This window comes from Hemitrygon akajei, chromosome 6, assembly GCF_048418815.1.
Source record: "Hemitrygon akajei chromosome 6, sHemAka1.3, whole genome shotgun sequence".
In the NCBI taxonomy this organism is placed as follows: Eukaryota; Metazoa; Chordata; class Chondrichthyes; order Myliobatiformes; family Dasyatidae; genus Hemitrygon; species Hemitrygon akajei.
Genome location: NC_133129.1, coordinates 174,390,739 through 174,409,551, shown reverse-complemented (window position 1 = coordinate 174,409,551; position 18,813 = coordinate 174,390,739). Strand labels below are relative to the sequence as shown.

The following is an 18,813-nucleotide window of genomic DNA, read 5'->3' as shown; positions in this document are numbered from 1 at the left end:
ACAACCAGCCACACCATGTTAGACTGGTTACTGCCTCTGAAGCCTTCCTGTAGCAGGTGGCAGCACGATCTGTACCAATTCCTGCACCTCTGCTTCGAGCAACTGACTGATGACTAAGAAAAACTTCAATACCATATTTAAGTCCTGCCGTAGGGTCTTGGCCCAAAACAATGACTGTACATTTTTCCCCCCATAGATGTTGTCCGGCCACAACAACAACCTCTCACTCAATAGCATCAAGTCCAAGAAGATGATTATTGACTACAGGAGGAGGAAAATTAAGGTCCATGAGCCAGTCCTCATTGGGGAAAATCAGAGGTGGAGAGGGTTATTCCTCAGTGTTATCATTTCAGAGCGTCTGTTCCTGAGTGAAGTAGGCAAGAGCCATTATGAAGAAATAATAGCAGCACTTCTACTTTCTTAGAAGTTTGCAAAGGTTTGCTCATCATCTGAAACCTCAGAACACTTCTATAGATATGTAGTGAAGAGTGTATTGACTGGTTTCATCACGGCCTGGTATGGAAACACCAATGCCTTTGTATGAAACAGCCTACAAAAAGTAGTGGATATGGCTCAGCTCATCATGGGTAAAGCCCTCCCCACCATTGAGCACATCTGCATGGAGCACTGTTGCAAGAAAGCAGCATCCATCATCATCCAACACTATCTAGGCGATGCTCTCTTCTCACTGCTGCCATCAAGGTGGTAGTACAGGAGCCCAAGGACTCACACCACCTGATTCAGGAACAGTTATCATCCCTCAACCATCAGGCTCTTGAATCAGAGGGCATAAATTCACTCACCTCATCACTGACACATAATCCAATGACTCTTCATCTTATGTTATCAATATTTATTGCTTACTTATCTATTTTTCTTTTTGTATTTGCACAGTATGTTGTTTTATTTACACACTATCTAACATCCGACATCCCTCCTATATTTTTCTCCAATCACTTTATGATGATGCCCTCTTTATTAATTGTTTCAGCCATGGGAAAAAGTCTCGGGCTGTCCCATGAGAAATTGTTTTAGGTAATGCTTTTTAATTTCCGTTTGACACTAATGTGTAAAGCCTATTGTTGAAAGTTTCACTCGGCCCAAATCTAATCTGTCAGAGAAAGGATGCCTTATTTTATGTGAACTGTGTAAACCACAATCTCCCTCACCACAAGTAGCTAATGGGAAGAACAAATCTATTTTTTGGTTATAAAGCGTTCTGTCAAGGTTGTGACAGGTGATTAAAAAGTGCCAATTCTTTCTGCTACCAGAAAGGATTCCAGCAGATGGCATCTGTTTACTGGGCCACTTGCAGTAGAGACTAAAGGTACTGGGCACTTAAGCATGGACTCTTTTGATCATCTCAGGAATGAAGCATTTGCACCTTCAACTCAACCCACTTAGCGAAACATTAACAAACTTTTAACTTTTTATTAAAGTGGTGCAAACAAATCCAAGTCTTTAAAATGCTATTTGTGACAGATGACGCATACACAAAAGTAAATACAGAGCTGGAGACAGTGGAGCCAGAGACTAGAAGACCTACCCCATTTTCCCCCTTCAGCGTTTAGAAATATGGGATGCGGGGAATGAATATGCCAACAACCTTGCTAAAAGAAAAATTGAATCATCCCAAGTCTTTGTTCAGCAATACAAGTGGTAGTACCTCGGTGGTCAGAGATTTCACTAAAGATTCCTGCTACTATCTGTAAGGAGTTTGTACATTCTCCCTGTGGCCACGTGAGTTTCCACCGAGTACTCTGGTTTCCTCCCTCCTTACAAAGACATGCAGGTTGAAGGTTAATTGGTCACATAGGCATTACTGGGCAGTGGCTAATTACACAGGTGCCATTGGGCCGGAAGGGTTTGTTGCCATGCTGCATCTCAAAATAAGAAATAATGGGTATCGTGGTTCTGTGCCTGGGAGGCTAATCATAATTAAGGGGGTATATAGAGATGGATTAAATAACTTTACCCACTTAGCTTTGGAGATCGGGAGTATTCCTGCAGAACATTTACCTCAAGGGATTAAAACAGATATGTAGTCCTTGTGAAGACAAGTGGAATGCTGAAGTTTATTGCGAGCATTGACCTTTTCCTGCAGTAGTTTCCTTTATCCTGAAGCAGGGAAACTAGTCTTTCTTTCACATGAATGCCACCATTGTGGTTAGTTCAACAGACAAGTGAGAAAGCCTATTAAGTTTTCACTCAACTCCATTTTCCTTTGAGACAAATCTCAGAGTCCACATATATAAGAGTGTTGGATTAACAGGAAAGATGATTTAACAGACCAATTGTTTCATTATATTTTTCTAAACAAGGCATATTTTAAGACATTTGAGTAACAAGTTTTTAACCCAGCAGCAAATGATTGCTAAGAAGGCCTAGATAAGAACTGAAAAGCATCCAAGGGGAAAAGACTTAAAGAACATACAGTGCAAAAATGGACCATTAAACCCAAACAAGAGAAAATCTGCAGGTGCTGGAAATCTGAGCAACACACACACACAAAATGGTGGAGGAACTCAGCAGGTCAGGCAGCATCTATGGAAAAAAGTACAGTCGATGTTTCAACCCGAAACCCTTTGGCAGAACTAGAGAGAAAAGGTTGAGTAGTAGATTTAAAAGTTAAACCAACTAGTCCATGATAGTGATCATATTCCACTTCAACCTCTCCATATCATTATTATGGGCATAACATTCTGATACATATAATTGGTATATTTATACTCTCAAAATCACTTGGGCTTCATTTCAATTCTCATCTTCCAAGTAATGAGATGGTCTTAAATTCATCCAAATTTGTCAAAATTTATTTGCCAGTAATATTTCTGTCTGTAGATTTGTTTACATACTCGGATATCTAAAGTGTAAAACAGAGGTGAGTGTACGTATCAGGCCCTGTAAAATTATGCTGGAGAGGTAGTAATGGGGGAACAAGGAAACTGCGGATGAAGTGAATGAGTATTTTGTATCAGTCTTCACTGTGAAAGACACCAGCACTATGCTGGAAGTTTGAGAGTGTCAGGGGCAGAAATGTGTGAAGTTGTCATTTCTAGGGAGAAGATCAATGGGAAACTGAAATGTCTGAAGGGAGACAAATCACCTGGTCCAGATGGTCTACACTGCAGGGTTCTGAAAGTGATGGAGACTGTGAAGGCATTAGTAATTACTTTTCAAAAATCAATTGCTTCTGGCAATTTCAAAAAGGGAGAGAGGCAGAGGAAAGGAAATTATAGGCCAATTAGTCTGACCCCAGTGTTAGAGTCGACTGTTAAGGATAAGGATGTTGGGGTACTTGATAGCACATGATAAAATGGGCTGTAGTTAGCATGGCTTCCTTAGGGAAAATCTTGCCTGACAGATCTGTAATAATTCTCTAAAGAAATAACAAGCAGTATAGTCAAAGGAGAATCAGTGGATGTTGTGTAATTAGATTTGCAGAAATCTCTACCACCGAGGACAAGGGGAGCAGGCACATTGGACCACGCTGCATACTCGATCATTTCCAACTCACATACCACCTTGACTTGAAGATATACTCCTTCACTGGAATCTAAATACTGGGACATCATTCCCAGCATCCCTTTACCAGAAAGGCTGCAGATATTCTTGGAGACCATTAACTTCAAGGATAATCCCATCTTTTGAGATTGACACACCACTGCTGTTACATTAAAGTGAATCATTCAAGATGGAAAAATTCACTCTTCATACACAATTGCTTGGTATTAGGACTCTTTTGGTAATACTAGATGCACTATAATATCACAACAGCAGATTGTATCCTGCTCCTAAAATTTGGTTGCACTGGAAATGAACATTGGAAGCAGAGCACAGCACATGTGACTATATAGCACATTCAGTAAAACCAACTCAAGTTGAAATTCTGGACGAGGGTGCTGTATTAAGTTCTACAGCAACATATTCCAAAATAAATCTTGGCAGTGTCAAATAGCAGATTTTTAAAAAGAGCAAGTCTATCACAGCAGCAGAGTTCCAACTGACCCCGGAATAATATAACATTCTAGATTTATTAAGCAACACAGGATTCCAACATTTTAACAAGTTAGTATGTTGTCTTTTCTGTTTTGGTCTTGTAACAAGTACACCAGCATAAAGAAAGCTTTCCCCGTCAGCCTACAGCTATTGTAAGTAGCAGCACTTTAAGTAAACTCACTGTTAGCTGCCAACATCCAGGAGTTTCTATATAAAATGCACATTACCCAAAATTACCACAAAACAGTAGCTGTGCTTAAAGTTACCAATTAAACATTTTTATATTTTAAATTGCAGGAAGTACCTTCTAAATGGGCGCCACGGCAGTGCAGTGGTTAGCACAACCCTATTGCAGCTCAGAGTGTCCTGCCATTCAGAGTTCAACTTTGACGCAGTTCTATAAGGAGGCTCTATATGTCCTCCCTGAGGAATGCACGGGTTTTCTCCAGGTCCTCCGATTTCCTCCCGCAGTCCAAAAACTTACGAGTTAGGTTAATTTTTCATTGTAAATTGTCCTGTGATTAGATTAGGGTTAATCGGGTTTGTCTGGGGCTGTGTGGCTCAAAGGGTCAGAAGGGCCTAGTCCACGCTGTATAACTAAATATTTAGATAAAATTCTTGTTGACAACAATTTGGAACTTTTACTGAGGTAACCACAAAACACAGGAGCAAATTAGGCCATTCATGAATGAGTCTTCTCATTCATCATTCATCCCTGTCAACCTCATTATTCTGTCTTCTTCCTGTGACCTTTGATAATCTTACTGATACAGAACTGATCAACCTCCACTTTAAATATTCCCAATGGCTTGGCCTCCACAGTCATCTGTGCACATGAATTCTCAAATATTAGGGCAAATGACCAATTCTGTCTGAGGTAGATTTTAAAGTACAGGCTTAAAAAGGAGGGGAATAGATGGATTTGAGGAAGGAATTAGGGTATCAAAGTCCATAGATAGGAAATATAGTGTGGTTAGAGCCAAAATTATTGGTTTTGGTCTTCCTAAAGGAGAAACCGCAGAATTTAGTCTCAGGCAGGTAGTGAAAGAATTGAGAAAGGGACCACATAGCACTGTGTACAGATAGAAACTGGCTTTGTTTCAGATACTGTTCAGAAGCGGCAGTGAAGTGGGTGTGTGGAAATCTGAAAAGAAGCAATTGCACACAATACTTGAGCTGCAGGTAAATGGATGGGAATGGAGTTGGTCTTACCCAAGCAGATAAATTAAGACGACAACAACTTCATGGGAACGATCTGTGAAATTCACTGACACAGACTAATGTAGAGACCAAGTGATTGGGTATATCTAAAGCTGAGGTTAATAGGTTCTTAATTAGCAAGGGTGTCAAAGATTATTGGAAGAAGTCAGAAAAATGGGGTTTAGAGGGAAAATAGTGCAGCAGACTCGATGGGCCAAATGGCTTAATTCTGTTCCTACGTCTTATGGAACAATGAGGAGTGGTTTGTCCTCATTATATGAATATACATCTTCTGAAAGGCTAGAGATATTTTAGTATGGGGCAGGCAATTAGACTCAAACTTTACATTTCAGAAGGAGAAACTGTGGATTTGGGAGAAGTGACATTTGTGGGGCCAGGCGCAGTGTGTGCAAGAAACCATAGAGCTGTGGACATAACGCAGCAGATCACAGAACCTCCTCAAGAACTCTACACTTCTTGCCGACTCAGTAAAGCATTCAAAATAATCAAAGACCCCTCCCATGCCAGGTATTCTCTCTTCTCCCCACTCCCATCAGGCAGAAGAAACAAAAGCTTGAATGCATATTCTATCAGGTTCAAGGACAGCTTCCATCTCGCTGTTATAAGACTATTGAACAGATCCCTACTACAATAGAATGGACATTCTACCTCACAATCTACCTTGTCACGCTCTTGCATCTTGTTGACTATTTGCACTGTGCTTTGTCTGTAAATGTAACACTTTATTCTACATCATGTTGTTGTTCCCCCTTGTACCAGATACAAGATTGAAGATCCAACTACCTCAATGCACTGTTATAATGAAATAACCTGTATGGATAGAATACAAAACACTTTTTCACAGAGCAATGCGACTATAATAAGCCAAGTTACCAATTGAAAGTGGAGCAGCTATTTTCAAAGGAGGGGATGGGGAAAAGGGGTGCAAGGTTAAGGGTTTGTTCTGAATGGTGAGGATAGCATGTTTGATTGAGGAAGGGAAGCAGAGTTCTAGCAGCGAGAATTGTCAGCTACTGCAAGGACTTGGGGAAGTTGGAGCTATTCAACATCATTAAGGGTTAGGGAAAAATTATTGAATGGATGAGAAGCTCAGTGGAGAGTATAAAAGGAAGAAACTGGAGGAATACACCTGTTTCAGACTAGTATATTCAACACAGGTCATAAATAAGAACTGGCTACTTTAAGGCTTTTGTAAGGATTGAATCATGTGATACCCTGGGCTACAATGTTCATTGTAATTTGCAGAGAGATTTCCTCTGCAAGTACCTCTTGAATAAACCATGTGCACTTTGAGTTTCTTGTGTCTCACAGACACGAATCTGAACCTCAAGTCCATTGCCAAGTGTAAAAAAACCTTAATGAACACAGGTAAAAGGTTAACGTAGGTGGGACACTTGGAGGAAGTATCAAATATTCTGGATCCTGTTGTCAATTACAGGAATCGATTTCCTAAACATTTCAAATTTCCATTTCAACAGTTAAATTTCACTTACCTTCCTGTCATTTTCTTCTATGGACTGTCCTCTGTAATGGCCCTGTAGAAAGTTCAAGTAGATCATGTGAGCTGTAAGAAATTGCATTCTTTGCCCGCTTCCCTTCTTTACAATATTATATTAAATTATTTAATACATTACATTATAACAAATGATTTCAGCAAGTTTTCGCATTTTCCAAATTTGCCCAGTGAAAAACTGAAGGAGGAACATACTACAAATACACAACAAGCAGAACTTTATAAAAAAAAATAAAAACAATGGTCAGAAGTACTCAGGATAGGCAGTGTTCTATGGGGCAACCTGTCAGCAAAGATGGAGCAATGTAAAGCCGAGTGCATTTAAGAACATATACCATGGAACACCACAGCACAGTACACGCCCATCAGCCCACAATGATGGGCTGACTTTTCAACCTTCTCTAAGAACAATCTAACCTTTCCCTTCTACATAGACCTTCATTTTTCTGTCACCCTTGTTTCTAAGAGTTTCTTAAATGTCCCTAATGTATTTGCCTCTACCGCATTCCACTCTCTGTGTAAAATACTTGCCTCTGACATCCCCCCCTCTACTCTCCTGCAATCACCTGAAAGGCATGCCCCCAGGTATTAGCCAGTTAAGTTGCCGAGAAGGAAGACCGGGGAGAATAAAAGGAAATGGCTGTGATGGAGATCATCCAATTAATGGATGGAGAGCAATTAGAGAAATAAAAGAATCTGGGAGAAATTGGATGCACAACATGGCAGCCCCCATCAACCCAAAACAAAATGGCTGCTGGAACTACTCAACAGATCAGGCTCCCAACAGGTGCTGCCTGACCTGTTGAATATTTTGACTCCAGCAATTCTATTAGATCAAATCCAACACATTGTTTTCTTTTTAAACAGTAGAGAAACAAGAGGCGAATTATCCAGACGACACCAGGGATTTTCATCATATGGAGAACAAGAGTATTTGCCCTTTGCATAAAAGCTGCCAGTAAAATGTCTTTGGGGTGTGTGGGGTTTCCAGGGAGGGGTAGTACCTCTGGTGAAGGGGCTTGTCATGTCTATTCTGGAGCAGCTCATTCACCTTCGGTCACCACCGGACACTCAGCTCTCACCTGTGGCCTCAAGAAGCTGTTTGCAGTGACAGCAGCCACACCCAAGTACATAGTTTTAACTGGCAGGCTAAATCAGGTGGTGGTACCCTGCTGAGATTGGGACATCCCTATCCTAGCATGTGAAGTCAGCTCCGGTGGATTGGGCGGATGGGATCTACAGTGAGAGCCAATGGCCAGGAAGGCAGATATGCAATGCTTTGTGGAGAGCAAAGGGCATGACAAGGCACAGAAGATGTCATGGTCATCTGCTGCAACCAAAGACGACCCCAGTACGTGATGCTTGTTCGTCCCACTGGACCCAGACTTCTGAGGTTGAGAGGGTGGAACTGCCCCAGTGCAACCCCCTTTCCACTCTAAAAACTCCCCCGCACAGCTTTCCTGTTATTGTCACAACACGATGGACAACCAACAAATAATATCTACTACCAAAAGGGTAGATAGATTGTTAATTCCAAAAGCAAGGATGTTAACACTGAACGGTCACTCTATTGTCTCCAAAATTCATCTGCTCAATCGACCTCCGCAGTTCTACCTCCAGAACCTAAATGGCTAATACCAGGAGGCATAACCTTGAGGTGATTGGAGGATGTCAGAGGTAAGTGTTTTTTAAAAAAAAAAAATCACAGAGAGAGCAGTGGGTGCATGGAATGCCTTGCCAGGGGTGGTAGTAGAGGCAAATACATTAGGGATATTTTAGAAACTCCTAGATAGGCACATGAATGTTGGAATAATGAAGGACTCTGTGGGAGGGAAGGGTTAGATTAATCTTGGAGTACGTTAAAAGGTCGGCACAATATTGTGGACTGAAGGGACGGTATTGTGCAGTAATGTTCCATGTTCTTAAATGCAAAAATGAGCTTTACTAAAGACGTGAAACATATTTAGAAAGAAGATTTAGAATTTCTACTTGTAAATTGCATTGCCACATATTGCAAACACAATAAATGAAATGCAATGTTATCAAAAAGACTAGGGTGTATTAACAAGTCTCCCTCACTCAACATGCTTATACTGTAATGTTGTAACACTTTTTCTTGTCCTTGGCATGTATTATAGATTAATATTACTTACATCATGTAAAGGATAGGCTGCAACATAAACTCCACTGGCAAGAAGACTGGTGATCCCTACATAAAAAAAAAATGCTGGTTTCAGTTCAAAGTCTATTTTGTTATCAAAGTATGTATACAGATTACAACTCTTGAGTTTTGTCATTGGAGAATGCAAGGAAAATCTAATAGCAAATGCATCAACTGCCAAAACAAGTGCTTAAATACAAAATTTCTTTTTTGATCATAAATGTTTTTTAAAAAATCACAAATATTAGACAAGCTATTAAACTTTTTTAAACTGTAGACTAAGAATGTGGATAGAGACAAATAACGCCATACTGGGGTGGGATGGTGCCATCTACTTGTACTCAACTTCACAACAAAGTTTAATATCAATCTTTATGGGCATGCATCTTATGATGAAGATTAGGAAGCAAATCTGTTTTACCCATGCTGTATTTGGCTTTGGTGCAGGTTGTTCTTTTTAAAATTTCATAAACCTGGGAGAGAAATAGAGAAAGTTGATTATTTCATGGTGAAACTACATTATTATTTATTTTTCTCCTGGTGGTAAAGGGTGTCAGATTATTTGTTACATCAAGAAATCAAGGTACAACTCCAATGACCAAGCAGGTGCTTTTCAACTGCAACAGTATACTCGGTAAACTCAGAGCAAATTCGAAGTGTTAAAAAAAAAGTATGCATATTTAGAAGCAAATTTCCCACGTCTGATTGCTTGATAATATGGGTAAATGATTCTAAATGATTTAAATTACTCTAAATGATCCCAACTTACTCTAAATATCCAGTCATCGAGGTACTTGGAGGACTCACACTAGCATAGTTGTTAGCGTAATGCTTCACTATGCCAGCTGTAAGATCAGGGTTCAATATACATCACTCTCTGTAAGGAGTTTGTACGTTCTTCCAGTGATCTTGTGGATTTCATCCTGCTGCTCCATTTTCCTTTTGCATTCCAAAGACATATAGGTTAGGGTTAGTAAGTCCTAACCTATTCAACCTTTCCCTTTAATTCAGGTCCTCAAGACCTGGCAACATCCTTGCAAATGTTCTCTGCACTCTTTCAATCTTATTGATAACATTCCATAGGTAGGTGACCAGAGCTGCCCTCAATATTCCAGATTTGGCCTCAATGCCTTATACAACTTCAACTTAACATCCAATATTCAATGCCCTATTTTATGAAGACCAATGTGACAAAAGCTCTCTTTATGACCCTATCTACCTGTCAAGGAACAATGGATCTGTCTGTATTTTCAAATCCCTCTGCTCTGCCCCAAAGGGATATGGGCATACAGATCCATAATTCCTTGAATTCCTACCCAGTCCAGATACACAGCAACATGGAGGACTCTTAACTAACCTCTGAAATAGAAACAGTGACTGACCAAGGTGAAGACATTTAAAGACTGGCAACAAACAATAACCTTGATACTGAAATCAATACCCTGATGAATTAATGCAATTTTATCAATAGTTTGTATTAAATAAAGCAGCAGTACCATAGTAATGAAGTGAGTTGTGCTTTTCTGGTAAGATGGCATTGTGTTCGATCTCAGCAGCTTTGAAAGGGCCAACCAAAGGTGCTATTGTATTTTTTAAATGTATTTTTTTATGATCACAAGACCCTGCGGGATATTAAACACTTAAAGTACTGCAGGTCTACCCCAGCAGTGTTTTGCTCATTGGTGGGAAAACTGAAGGAGCTGGACTTGGTGTAGATTGTGATGCTGCCTGTGTCAGAGAGCATGGGAGAATTCGGGGCATGAAGGCAGTGTGCAGTCTAACACTGAGTGATCGTCTTAGTTCCCTTTTACTTCTGATTATAAGATCCTGTTTGACATTGTTAGCGTGCAACGCTGCAAGTCTGATTCACTGATTTATTGGCGGGTGGCGGGACAGCTGCATGGCTCAGTCATAGCAGGGATTAGGCCTCAACCCATGGTCTCGCCTGTTTACAGCCGGCCAGGAGAGAAGCATTGCAATCGGTGCGCTCCACTGGAGTGCTGGGGGCAGTATGGTGCGGCGCCAAGCTGGAGTCGGTGCTGTCCCCAGTGCCGGCTCAGCAGAAGACAAGCCGTATTGTGTTCGACTGCAGACTGCCGCAACATTCATGACTTGGGGTCTTGGGCTGTATTTTCTTTTTGTGACTGTATTTACTGATACCTTGTACACGCCTACTATGTGGCTTATGCTTATATAACTGTTGGTACTGTTTTCTTGTACCTTGCCCTGGAATAACACTGTTACGTTTGGCTGTATTCATGGGTATTCATGTATGGTTGAATGACAATTAAAGTTGAATTTGAACTATTGATTTCTTGAGAAGTTCAAATCCCACTATTGTAGCTGGGGAATCTAAACTCAAGATATTCAAGTTGTAATTTTAAGAAGATTCTTTTTGCAAATGTAATAATGAAACGACCAGTCTTCCCATTGGGGGAGGCAATATCATCCTTACCCTGGCTGGCATATATGGAACTCTGAGCTCACCAGTAGTGGTGACTCTTAAATGTCCCTGAACTACCACAGCAGCGAGGTTTGGAAGATAAATGCCGGCATTGCCTGTGACATTCACATGACATTAAAATCTAAAAGTCAAAAATCTTGAAAAATTAAAATATAGAGGCAATTTAATTTTGGACTTAAATCTCCTGGACCTGATGGGTTCCCTGTAGAATTTTATAAATCATTCTCTTCACTTCTTTCTCCTCAGTTACTTTCAGTATTATCTGACTCGTTTAATTACGGCAAATTGCCACCCTCTTTCAATGAGGCATCTATTACTCTTCTTTTAAAAAAGGGCAAAGACCCAACAGAGTGTTCCTCGTATAGGCCGATCTCTCTGCTCAATGTTGATGTAAAGATCTTAGCTAAAGTTTTGGCTCATAGACTAGAAACCGTTATTCCCTCCACTATCTCTGATGACCAAACAGGCTTTATTAAAAACCATCTCCCTTTTTTTAACATCCGGCGTTTATTCAATATCTTATACTCACCTCCAACTGGGATTCCTGAATGTGTTATTTCCCTCGATGCGGAGAAAGCATTTGACCGTATAGAGTGGAACTACCTTTTTGCAGTCTTAGAAAAATTTGACCTCGGCCAAAGTTTCATCTCTTGGATCCAATTGCTGTACCTGTGTCCTACTGCTTCTGTTTTAACTAATTTTCAGAAATCCCAAGTATTTAATCTCAAACGTGGCACCCGTCAGGGATGCCCCTTAAGTCCCTTTCTCTTTGATTTGGCTATAGAACCTCTGGCGATAGCATTTCGAAACTGTCCTGAATTGACTGGGATTTGGAGAGGGGGTGTTGAGCATAAAGTTTCTCTCTATGCTGATGACTTATTACTCTTTCTCTCAAATCCGTCTATGTCCTTACCTCTAATGTTTTCACTTCTTGACCAGTTTAGCCAGATCTCTGGCTATAAACTTAACTTACATAAGAGTGAACTTTTCCCAATTAATAAAGAAGCACAAGAACTAACATTTCGTGATCTCCCTTTTAAAGTAGTCCATAATCAATTTACTTATCTTGGAATTACAGCCACAAGGAAGTTTAAATATCTCTTTCGTGAAAACTTTGCCAATCTTTCATATGCTATAAAACAGAATCTGGTACAATGGTCACCTCTATCTATGTCTTTGGTAGGTCATATTAATGTTGTTAAATGTATGTTCTCCCCAAATTTTTATACTTATTTCAATCTATCCCAATTTTTATTCCTAAATCTTTTTTTGATTCCTTAGACTCTATTATTTTGTCATATTTGTGGCAGAATAAGCATTCTAGAATTAATAAAATACATCTCCAAAAATCTAAAAAAGAGGGTGGCATGGCTTTACCTAACTTTCGCTTATATTATTGGGCAGCTAATATATGTTGTGCTACCTTTTGGTCTTTCTTCCACAGCCAACCTGAGTGCCCTAACTGGGTGGCAATGGAGATGAGCTCCACTAAAGAATTATCTATCTCTGCACTTCTTGGCTCTGCACTCCCTAGTAGTCTGCCCAGATCAATAGCTAATCCTCTCGTTAGACACACTTTGCGTATATGGGCTCAGTTCAGGAAATGCTATGGCTTCCAGGGGTCTCCGTTTCCAGCCCTGTCGCACATAATCACCTTTTTTTACCTACTACGTACGATTCAGCATTCCATGTTTGGTATAGGAAGGGCATTAGACATTTTGAAGATCATTTCATTGATAATCGCTTTGCCTCTTTTCAGCAGCTCTCTGTTAAGTTCAATCTGCCTAACGCTCATTTTTTCAGATATCTCCAAATCCGACACTTTTATTGCTCTGTTAATTCCTAACTTTCCTGAAATGCCTACGAAAAATGCTATGGACCTATTTCTTTCCATCAATCCACTAGGTAAAGGTTTAATATCAATTATCCGAGATAAACTAGCAGCCTTACGACGGGCCCCTGTGGATAAAATCAAAATGGCCTGGGAGCAGGATTTAAATATCTCCTTATCAGAGGAGAGCTGGGACTCAGTTCTCAAATCGGCTAACTCAACCTCTCTTTGTGCTCGCCATTGCCTTTTACAGTTTAAGATTGTTCATAGAGCCCATATGTCTAAATCTAAACTATCTCGATTCTACCCTAGCATTAGTCCGCTCTGTGATAAATGCAAGAGGGGCGTGGCCTCTCTCATCCATATGTACTGGTTCTGTCCTAGTTTGGAGAAATTCTGGAAAGATGTCTTCACTACGTTATCGTGTATTCTGAATCAGCGCCTAGAACCTAACCCCTTAATTGCTCTGTTCGGTTTTTGGGGCGAGACAGATTTATGTCTGGGTCCGACCAAATGCCGAATATTATCCTTTGCCTCTCTCCTGGCTAGACGCTTGATCCTCCTTAGATGGAGAGATGTTGCCCCGCCCACTCATGCGCAATGGCTTAACGACATTATGGCCTGCTTGGACCTCGAAAAAATTCATTATTCAGTTCTGAATTCGGATCTAAAGTTCCATAAGGTCTGGGGACCTTTTATCAAGTACTTTCATAACCTTCCTCTTGACTTGGGGTTTTGTTTTTTTTCTTCTTCTTTTCGGTCCCTTGCTTTCAGCTCCCTTTTTTTTCTGGTAGAAGGCATTATTATCCTCTGTTGCTAAGTGTATTCACAGTCTGGGAGTTTGACTGTTCTGACTTATACTCTCTATATTGAGTTGCGGTTGGTCTGGAGTTGTTTTTCCTTGTGTTGTGGGGCTTGGGGAGGATACTAAGCTTACTTGTCTTTAATTTAGGTGCTTTTTTGTTAATTCTCTTCCTTTGTAGCATATTGTTATTGTATGCTTAATTTTGCACTGTATTAATGTTCCTCATTGGGATTTGGGGTTTTTAATTTGTAAAATGTTTTGAAAAACTAATAAAAAAACTAATAAATACAAATTTTGAACTTGACTCTGCACATTTACAAGGTGAATTTTTAAAGTAAATAGTTTTGTATTAAGTTTTCCTCACCAGTTCCAATATTTGTAATTTTTAAAACACAAGCAAAATTATTGTATAATTTACTCAGTTTAGCAATATTAACATAAACAAGCTAAGTATTTGGATACATTAAAAATGCACAAAACAAATCTACTCAGCAAATCGCTATTTAGCCAATGGGATAATACCAGTAGTTTCAGTGAGGTTAAAAATTACAAAAGTAAACATTTGCATTTGAAGATCAGTTTTAAATTTCATCTCCCTCCCCTCCCCCACCACCCTCTGCAGATGTGTCAAGGACTGAGCCAATGACAACAGCAAGACAGTGATACTACTGGACCTGGTATGTCATCAACAAAGTGACCTATGTATCCTCAGAATGGAGACATTGGGGCTGGAGGGAGATTTATTTAGAAATTAGTAGCTGTGTGGGACAGAAACAAACTTGGATTATAATCAGAAATTTCTATCAAGTTAAAACAGTCACCATTTCTTCCAAGGCAAAATTTCTTCTTGAAAAGATGCTTCATTCACTACATTGAGAAACTTTCTAATCCAAGTCTGTTGACAAAAGCTGATGGGAAAACTGCTGAGTGTAAGTGGGGGTTGCGTGGGTGGAATAAAAGGTCGCCTTCACTTCCCACATCAGCCATGGATCAGCTGGCAAATGATTCAGAAGGACGCAGGCTCAAGTCCCATCCCATAGGGTCAAATCAAGCCTCACTCCAGAGAGTAGAGCATACCAAAAACAACAACATTGTGATTGCAGTGATGAAGGAAAACTGCACAGACTTTCAAATGAATTTTGATATACAGACCTTGTTGCAAATGAAGGCATTGCTTTGAAGAGCAGGAAAGGCATCACATTACTCTGGCCAACATCTAACCTCCAATGAACACTTGGGATCACCAACGTGTTGTCGTTTATAAAAAAGCTCAGTTTTATTTGTCACATGTATATCCAAATGTGCAGTTAAATGCATCATATGTGGCAAATCAAATCAGTGATAACTGTGCTGGGCGGCCTGCAAGTGCTGCCATGCCCCAGCACCAATACAGCAAGCCCAATGCTCGCCAACACCGCCCCCCGCCCCCCCAATCCCACACACCCTTGGAATATGGGAGGAAACTGGAACACTTGGAAGAAATCCACACGGCCACAGGGAGAACGCACAAACTCCCCACAGGGAGAAGCAGAAATCAAACCCATTAAGCCGATAAGCTGCAGTGCTCTCACAACTTCTAGAATGAAAAATGATTGCAACCTGTCAGTGAACACACTTCAGAGATACTTCATTAACCAGAGGCACTATAAAACAATGCATAAATTGCAAGCTTCCCTCATTTCTGGGAAGTGAGTAGAGCCTGGAGACACAGGTATTTGTTGCCTTGTAATAGGGCAAGAAAATAGCAGAGAGGAGAAATGTGATGGGTTTTGTGTTCTCAGTTACAACTCTCAAGATTATAACCTTCCAATGGATTAGTACATCATTTCTCTACGTAGAACAGGGTTTCCCCAACTTTTTTTATGCCATGGACCAACATAATTAAACAAGGGGTCCAGGGACCAAGGTTGGAAACCCCTGGCATAGAAGAGGGAGCAATTAATAAAGCAGCTATTAATCTGGCTATTAATAAATTGGCTATTAAAAAGCAGTGAGTTTCAAACTTATCAGGATAGAAGATGCATTAAACCCAATTACAGATCAATTAACAATGATTACGGCACAAGCTTCACTGAATATTGTTGATATCTGGGAGTCAAAATCTAGTCATAGAACATTACAGCACAGGAACAGGCCCTTTGGGCCAAACTATTATTCTGCACAGCACCTTCAACCTGCGCCTAGACCATAGCCCTCCCATCCATGTACTTATCCAAACTTCTCTTAAAAAGTTTTGAAATCAAATCCACAGCCACCACTTCTGCTGGCAGCTCGTTCCACATTCTCATCACCCTTTGAATGAAGAAGTTCCCCCCCCCATGTTCCTTTCACCCTTAACCTATGACCTCTAGTTCTAGTCTCACCCAATATTCCACATTGCTTGGAAATCACTACATTAATTGAACTTCAGCAACTTAAGAGATTTTTGTTAATATAAAAGGAGTTTGTACGCAAAGTATTTATATTTGAAACCTTCGGTAAAGGTTCAGAATAATATGCACTAGGGAATACTTTGAGCCAGGTCAGATACCAGGAAACACAGAAAAATGGCGGGCCCTAGCCCAAAGTGAGACTTGAAAGTTTTAATAACCTCCATGTGAATGAGGAAGAAACACATGACATCAGGTGTGTATGTAAAGAAAGTGACATCTAAATGTTATCTGAGATGCAACTTATTTCCACTCTGAGCAGAAACAGAGGTTCTGCAGATGCTGGAAATCCAGAGCAACACAGATAAGATGCTGGAGGAACTCAGCAGATCAGGCCGCATCTATGGAGAGAAATAAACAGTTGATGTTTTGGATTGTGACCCTTCATCAGGACTGGAAAGGAAGGGGGAAGATGCCAGAATATTCTTAAGCATACCTGCAGGGAAGAAGGCAAGAGAGCACATGTAAAATTGTTTCAACAAGAAAGCAGATCAAATTGTTAATTTTGAGTTGTTTTATTATTTGTAAATGAGTTCTTATTATTCACCCTTGAAGTGTTTGAATGTACAGGTTTACAGAAGACCTTAAAATTCTGTGAGAAAGCAATAGCATCAGGATAGGCAAAAATGGCAGAGAATGTAAACAGCCTAAGCTGATGAGTAACAAGCGAGGCACGGCTTTGGCCAAATGAGGATGGCCAAAGGATGGCAAGGCAAGTGATGAAAAACTGTTCATTCAGTCAAAGCTTAGCAAACCTGGGAATTAATCAGTTATGAAAAATTGCCTGCAGAATGAATTACTGATACCCAGAGAGGACAGACATGTCCAGAGAGAGGATACCTTAAACCAGGGGTTCCTTACCTTTTTTTATGCCATGGACCCCTACCACTAACAGAGGGGTCTGTGGACCACCGGCTGGGAACCCCTGCCTTAAACAATGAAAGTATAATGTCTAATCACGGCAGATGGATGCCAAGTAATTGCAGCATTGCTTGAAAAAAGACAAATTGTTAAATCTCAATAACAATTTTTCTGATTGCAATCTGTAAATCACAATAAGAGTAAAAAGAACTATTTTCATTAACAGTATGCACTTTGCTCCTTGGAGACTAGACGATCCCTGCTGCCAAACTGAGCTGGAAAATGGCTCAGGACAATTTTCTCAATGCGTTCTCAACAGAAAGCTAAAAATAAATGCATACGGAAGTGATCAAGAACCCACACTAACACCCACTGACCATTCTCTTTGTCACAAGCCAAGTGACATCCAAGGCTTTCCATTTGTTGGATCCAGACATCTTATTTATTCTGAATACACGATACTGATAAAAGAACAGCACAAATGAGGAACTCAGCTAGTCAGGTAGAATCAATGCAGGGAAGTGGACAGTCAACATCTCTGGTCGAGATTCCTTCTCGGGACTGGAAGGAGGCAAGATAGCAAGTATAAGAAGTGGGGGGGGGGGTTGGTGGCAGAGAAATGGTGGAGCAAGATCTGACGGGTGATAGGACTCAGATGTTAGGAGAATTTGTCAGGTCTAAAAGGCAAGTAATGAACAGTAGGCAACACGAGTGAATCTGCAGATACTGGAAATAAATAAAAAGCACAAAATGCTGGCAGAACTCAGCAGGCCCACTACCTCCTCCCATAGATGCTGTCTGGCCTGCTGAGTTCTGCCAGCATTTTGTGTTTTTTAAGTAATGAACAGTGGTGTTCAGAGTGGAAATTAGGCAGAAAGAAATGAACCTGCCAGTCCTGATGAAGGGTCTCAGCCTGAAATGTTGACTATTTAACCCTCTCCATAAATGCTCCCCAACCGGAATACTTCCAGCATTTTGGGTGTGATGCTCTGGATTTCCAACATCTGCAGAAACTCTTGTGTCTATGAAGTACTTCCAAGTCAGGAATCTAATTTGAAGCCAACACAAGATATTTTGATCAACTCCATCTAAAGTCATCTCTCTTTTTCTCCAGGCCTCCCTCTCTCCACAGAAAATCTTGTACCATGCCCCAAGTCTTTCAACAGAAGGCAGAGCAGAAGTTATACCAACTAAGTATCTCCATTTTTTCAGATTTTCAATGCTTGAACATTAAGGGCAGATTATGGCCTGCCAGATGACTCATCTGTCCTTTCCTGAAACTTGTTCAATATCCCCTATAGCCAGTGAAAAGTTCTCAAGATGTACAGTACTTGGGCTATGCTGCCTCAGACTTCTGCACAGTCCTGTATAATTTTAAAGTATTGTTCACTGTGGCTGCAAAAGAAAAAAAAAACAAAATTCATGGCATATGTGAGTGATGATAAACCCGATTCTGATATGGGTCTCTATTGGGGACTGAGAGTGGGAAGCACAGGGGCAGGGAGAGGGTTATCATGGTTGAGAAGAGG

At 40.4% G+C, this 18,813-nt stretch overlaps 1 protein-coding gene across 1 annotated transcript in view; it reads right to left on the bottom strand.

Annotated features, from left to right (window-relative positions):
• Nucleotides 1-18,813, bottom strand: part of ano1a (anoctamin 1, calcium activated chloride channel a) — a 288,477-nt gene that overhangs the window by 146,040 nt on the left and 123,624 nt on the right. The window contains exons 7-9 of the mRNA XM_073049786.1: nucleotides 9,316-9,367; nucleotides 8,887-8,942; nucleotides 6,714-6,755 (exon numbers count right to left, since the gene is read on the bottom strand). Coding sequence (XP_072905887.1) covers nucleotides 6,714-6,755; nucleotides 8,887-8,942; nucleotides 9,316-9,367 — 150 coding nt within the window. The remainder of the gene's footprint in view (nucleotides 1-6,713; nucleotides 6,756-8,886; nucleotides 8,943-9,315; nucleotides 9,368-18,813) is intronic.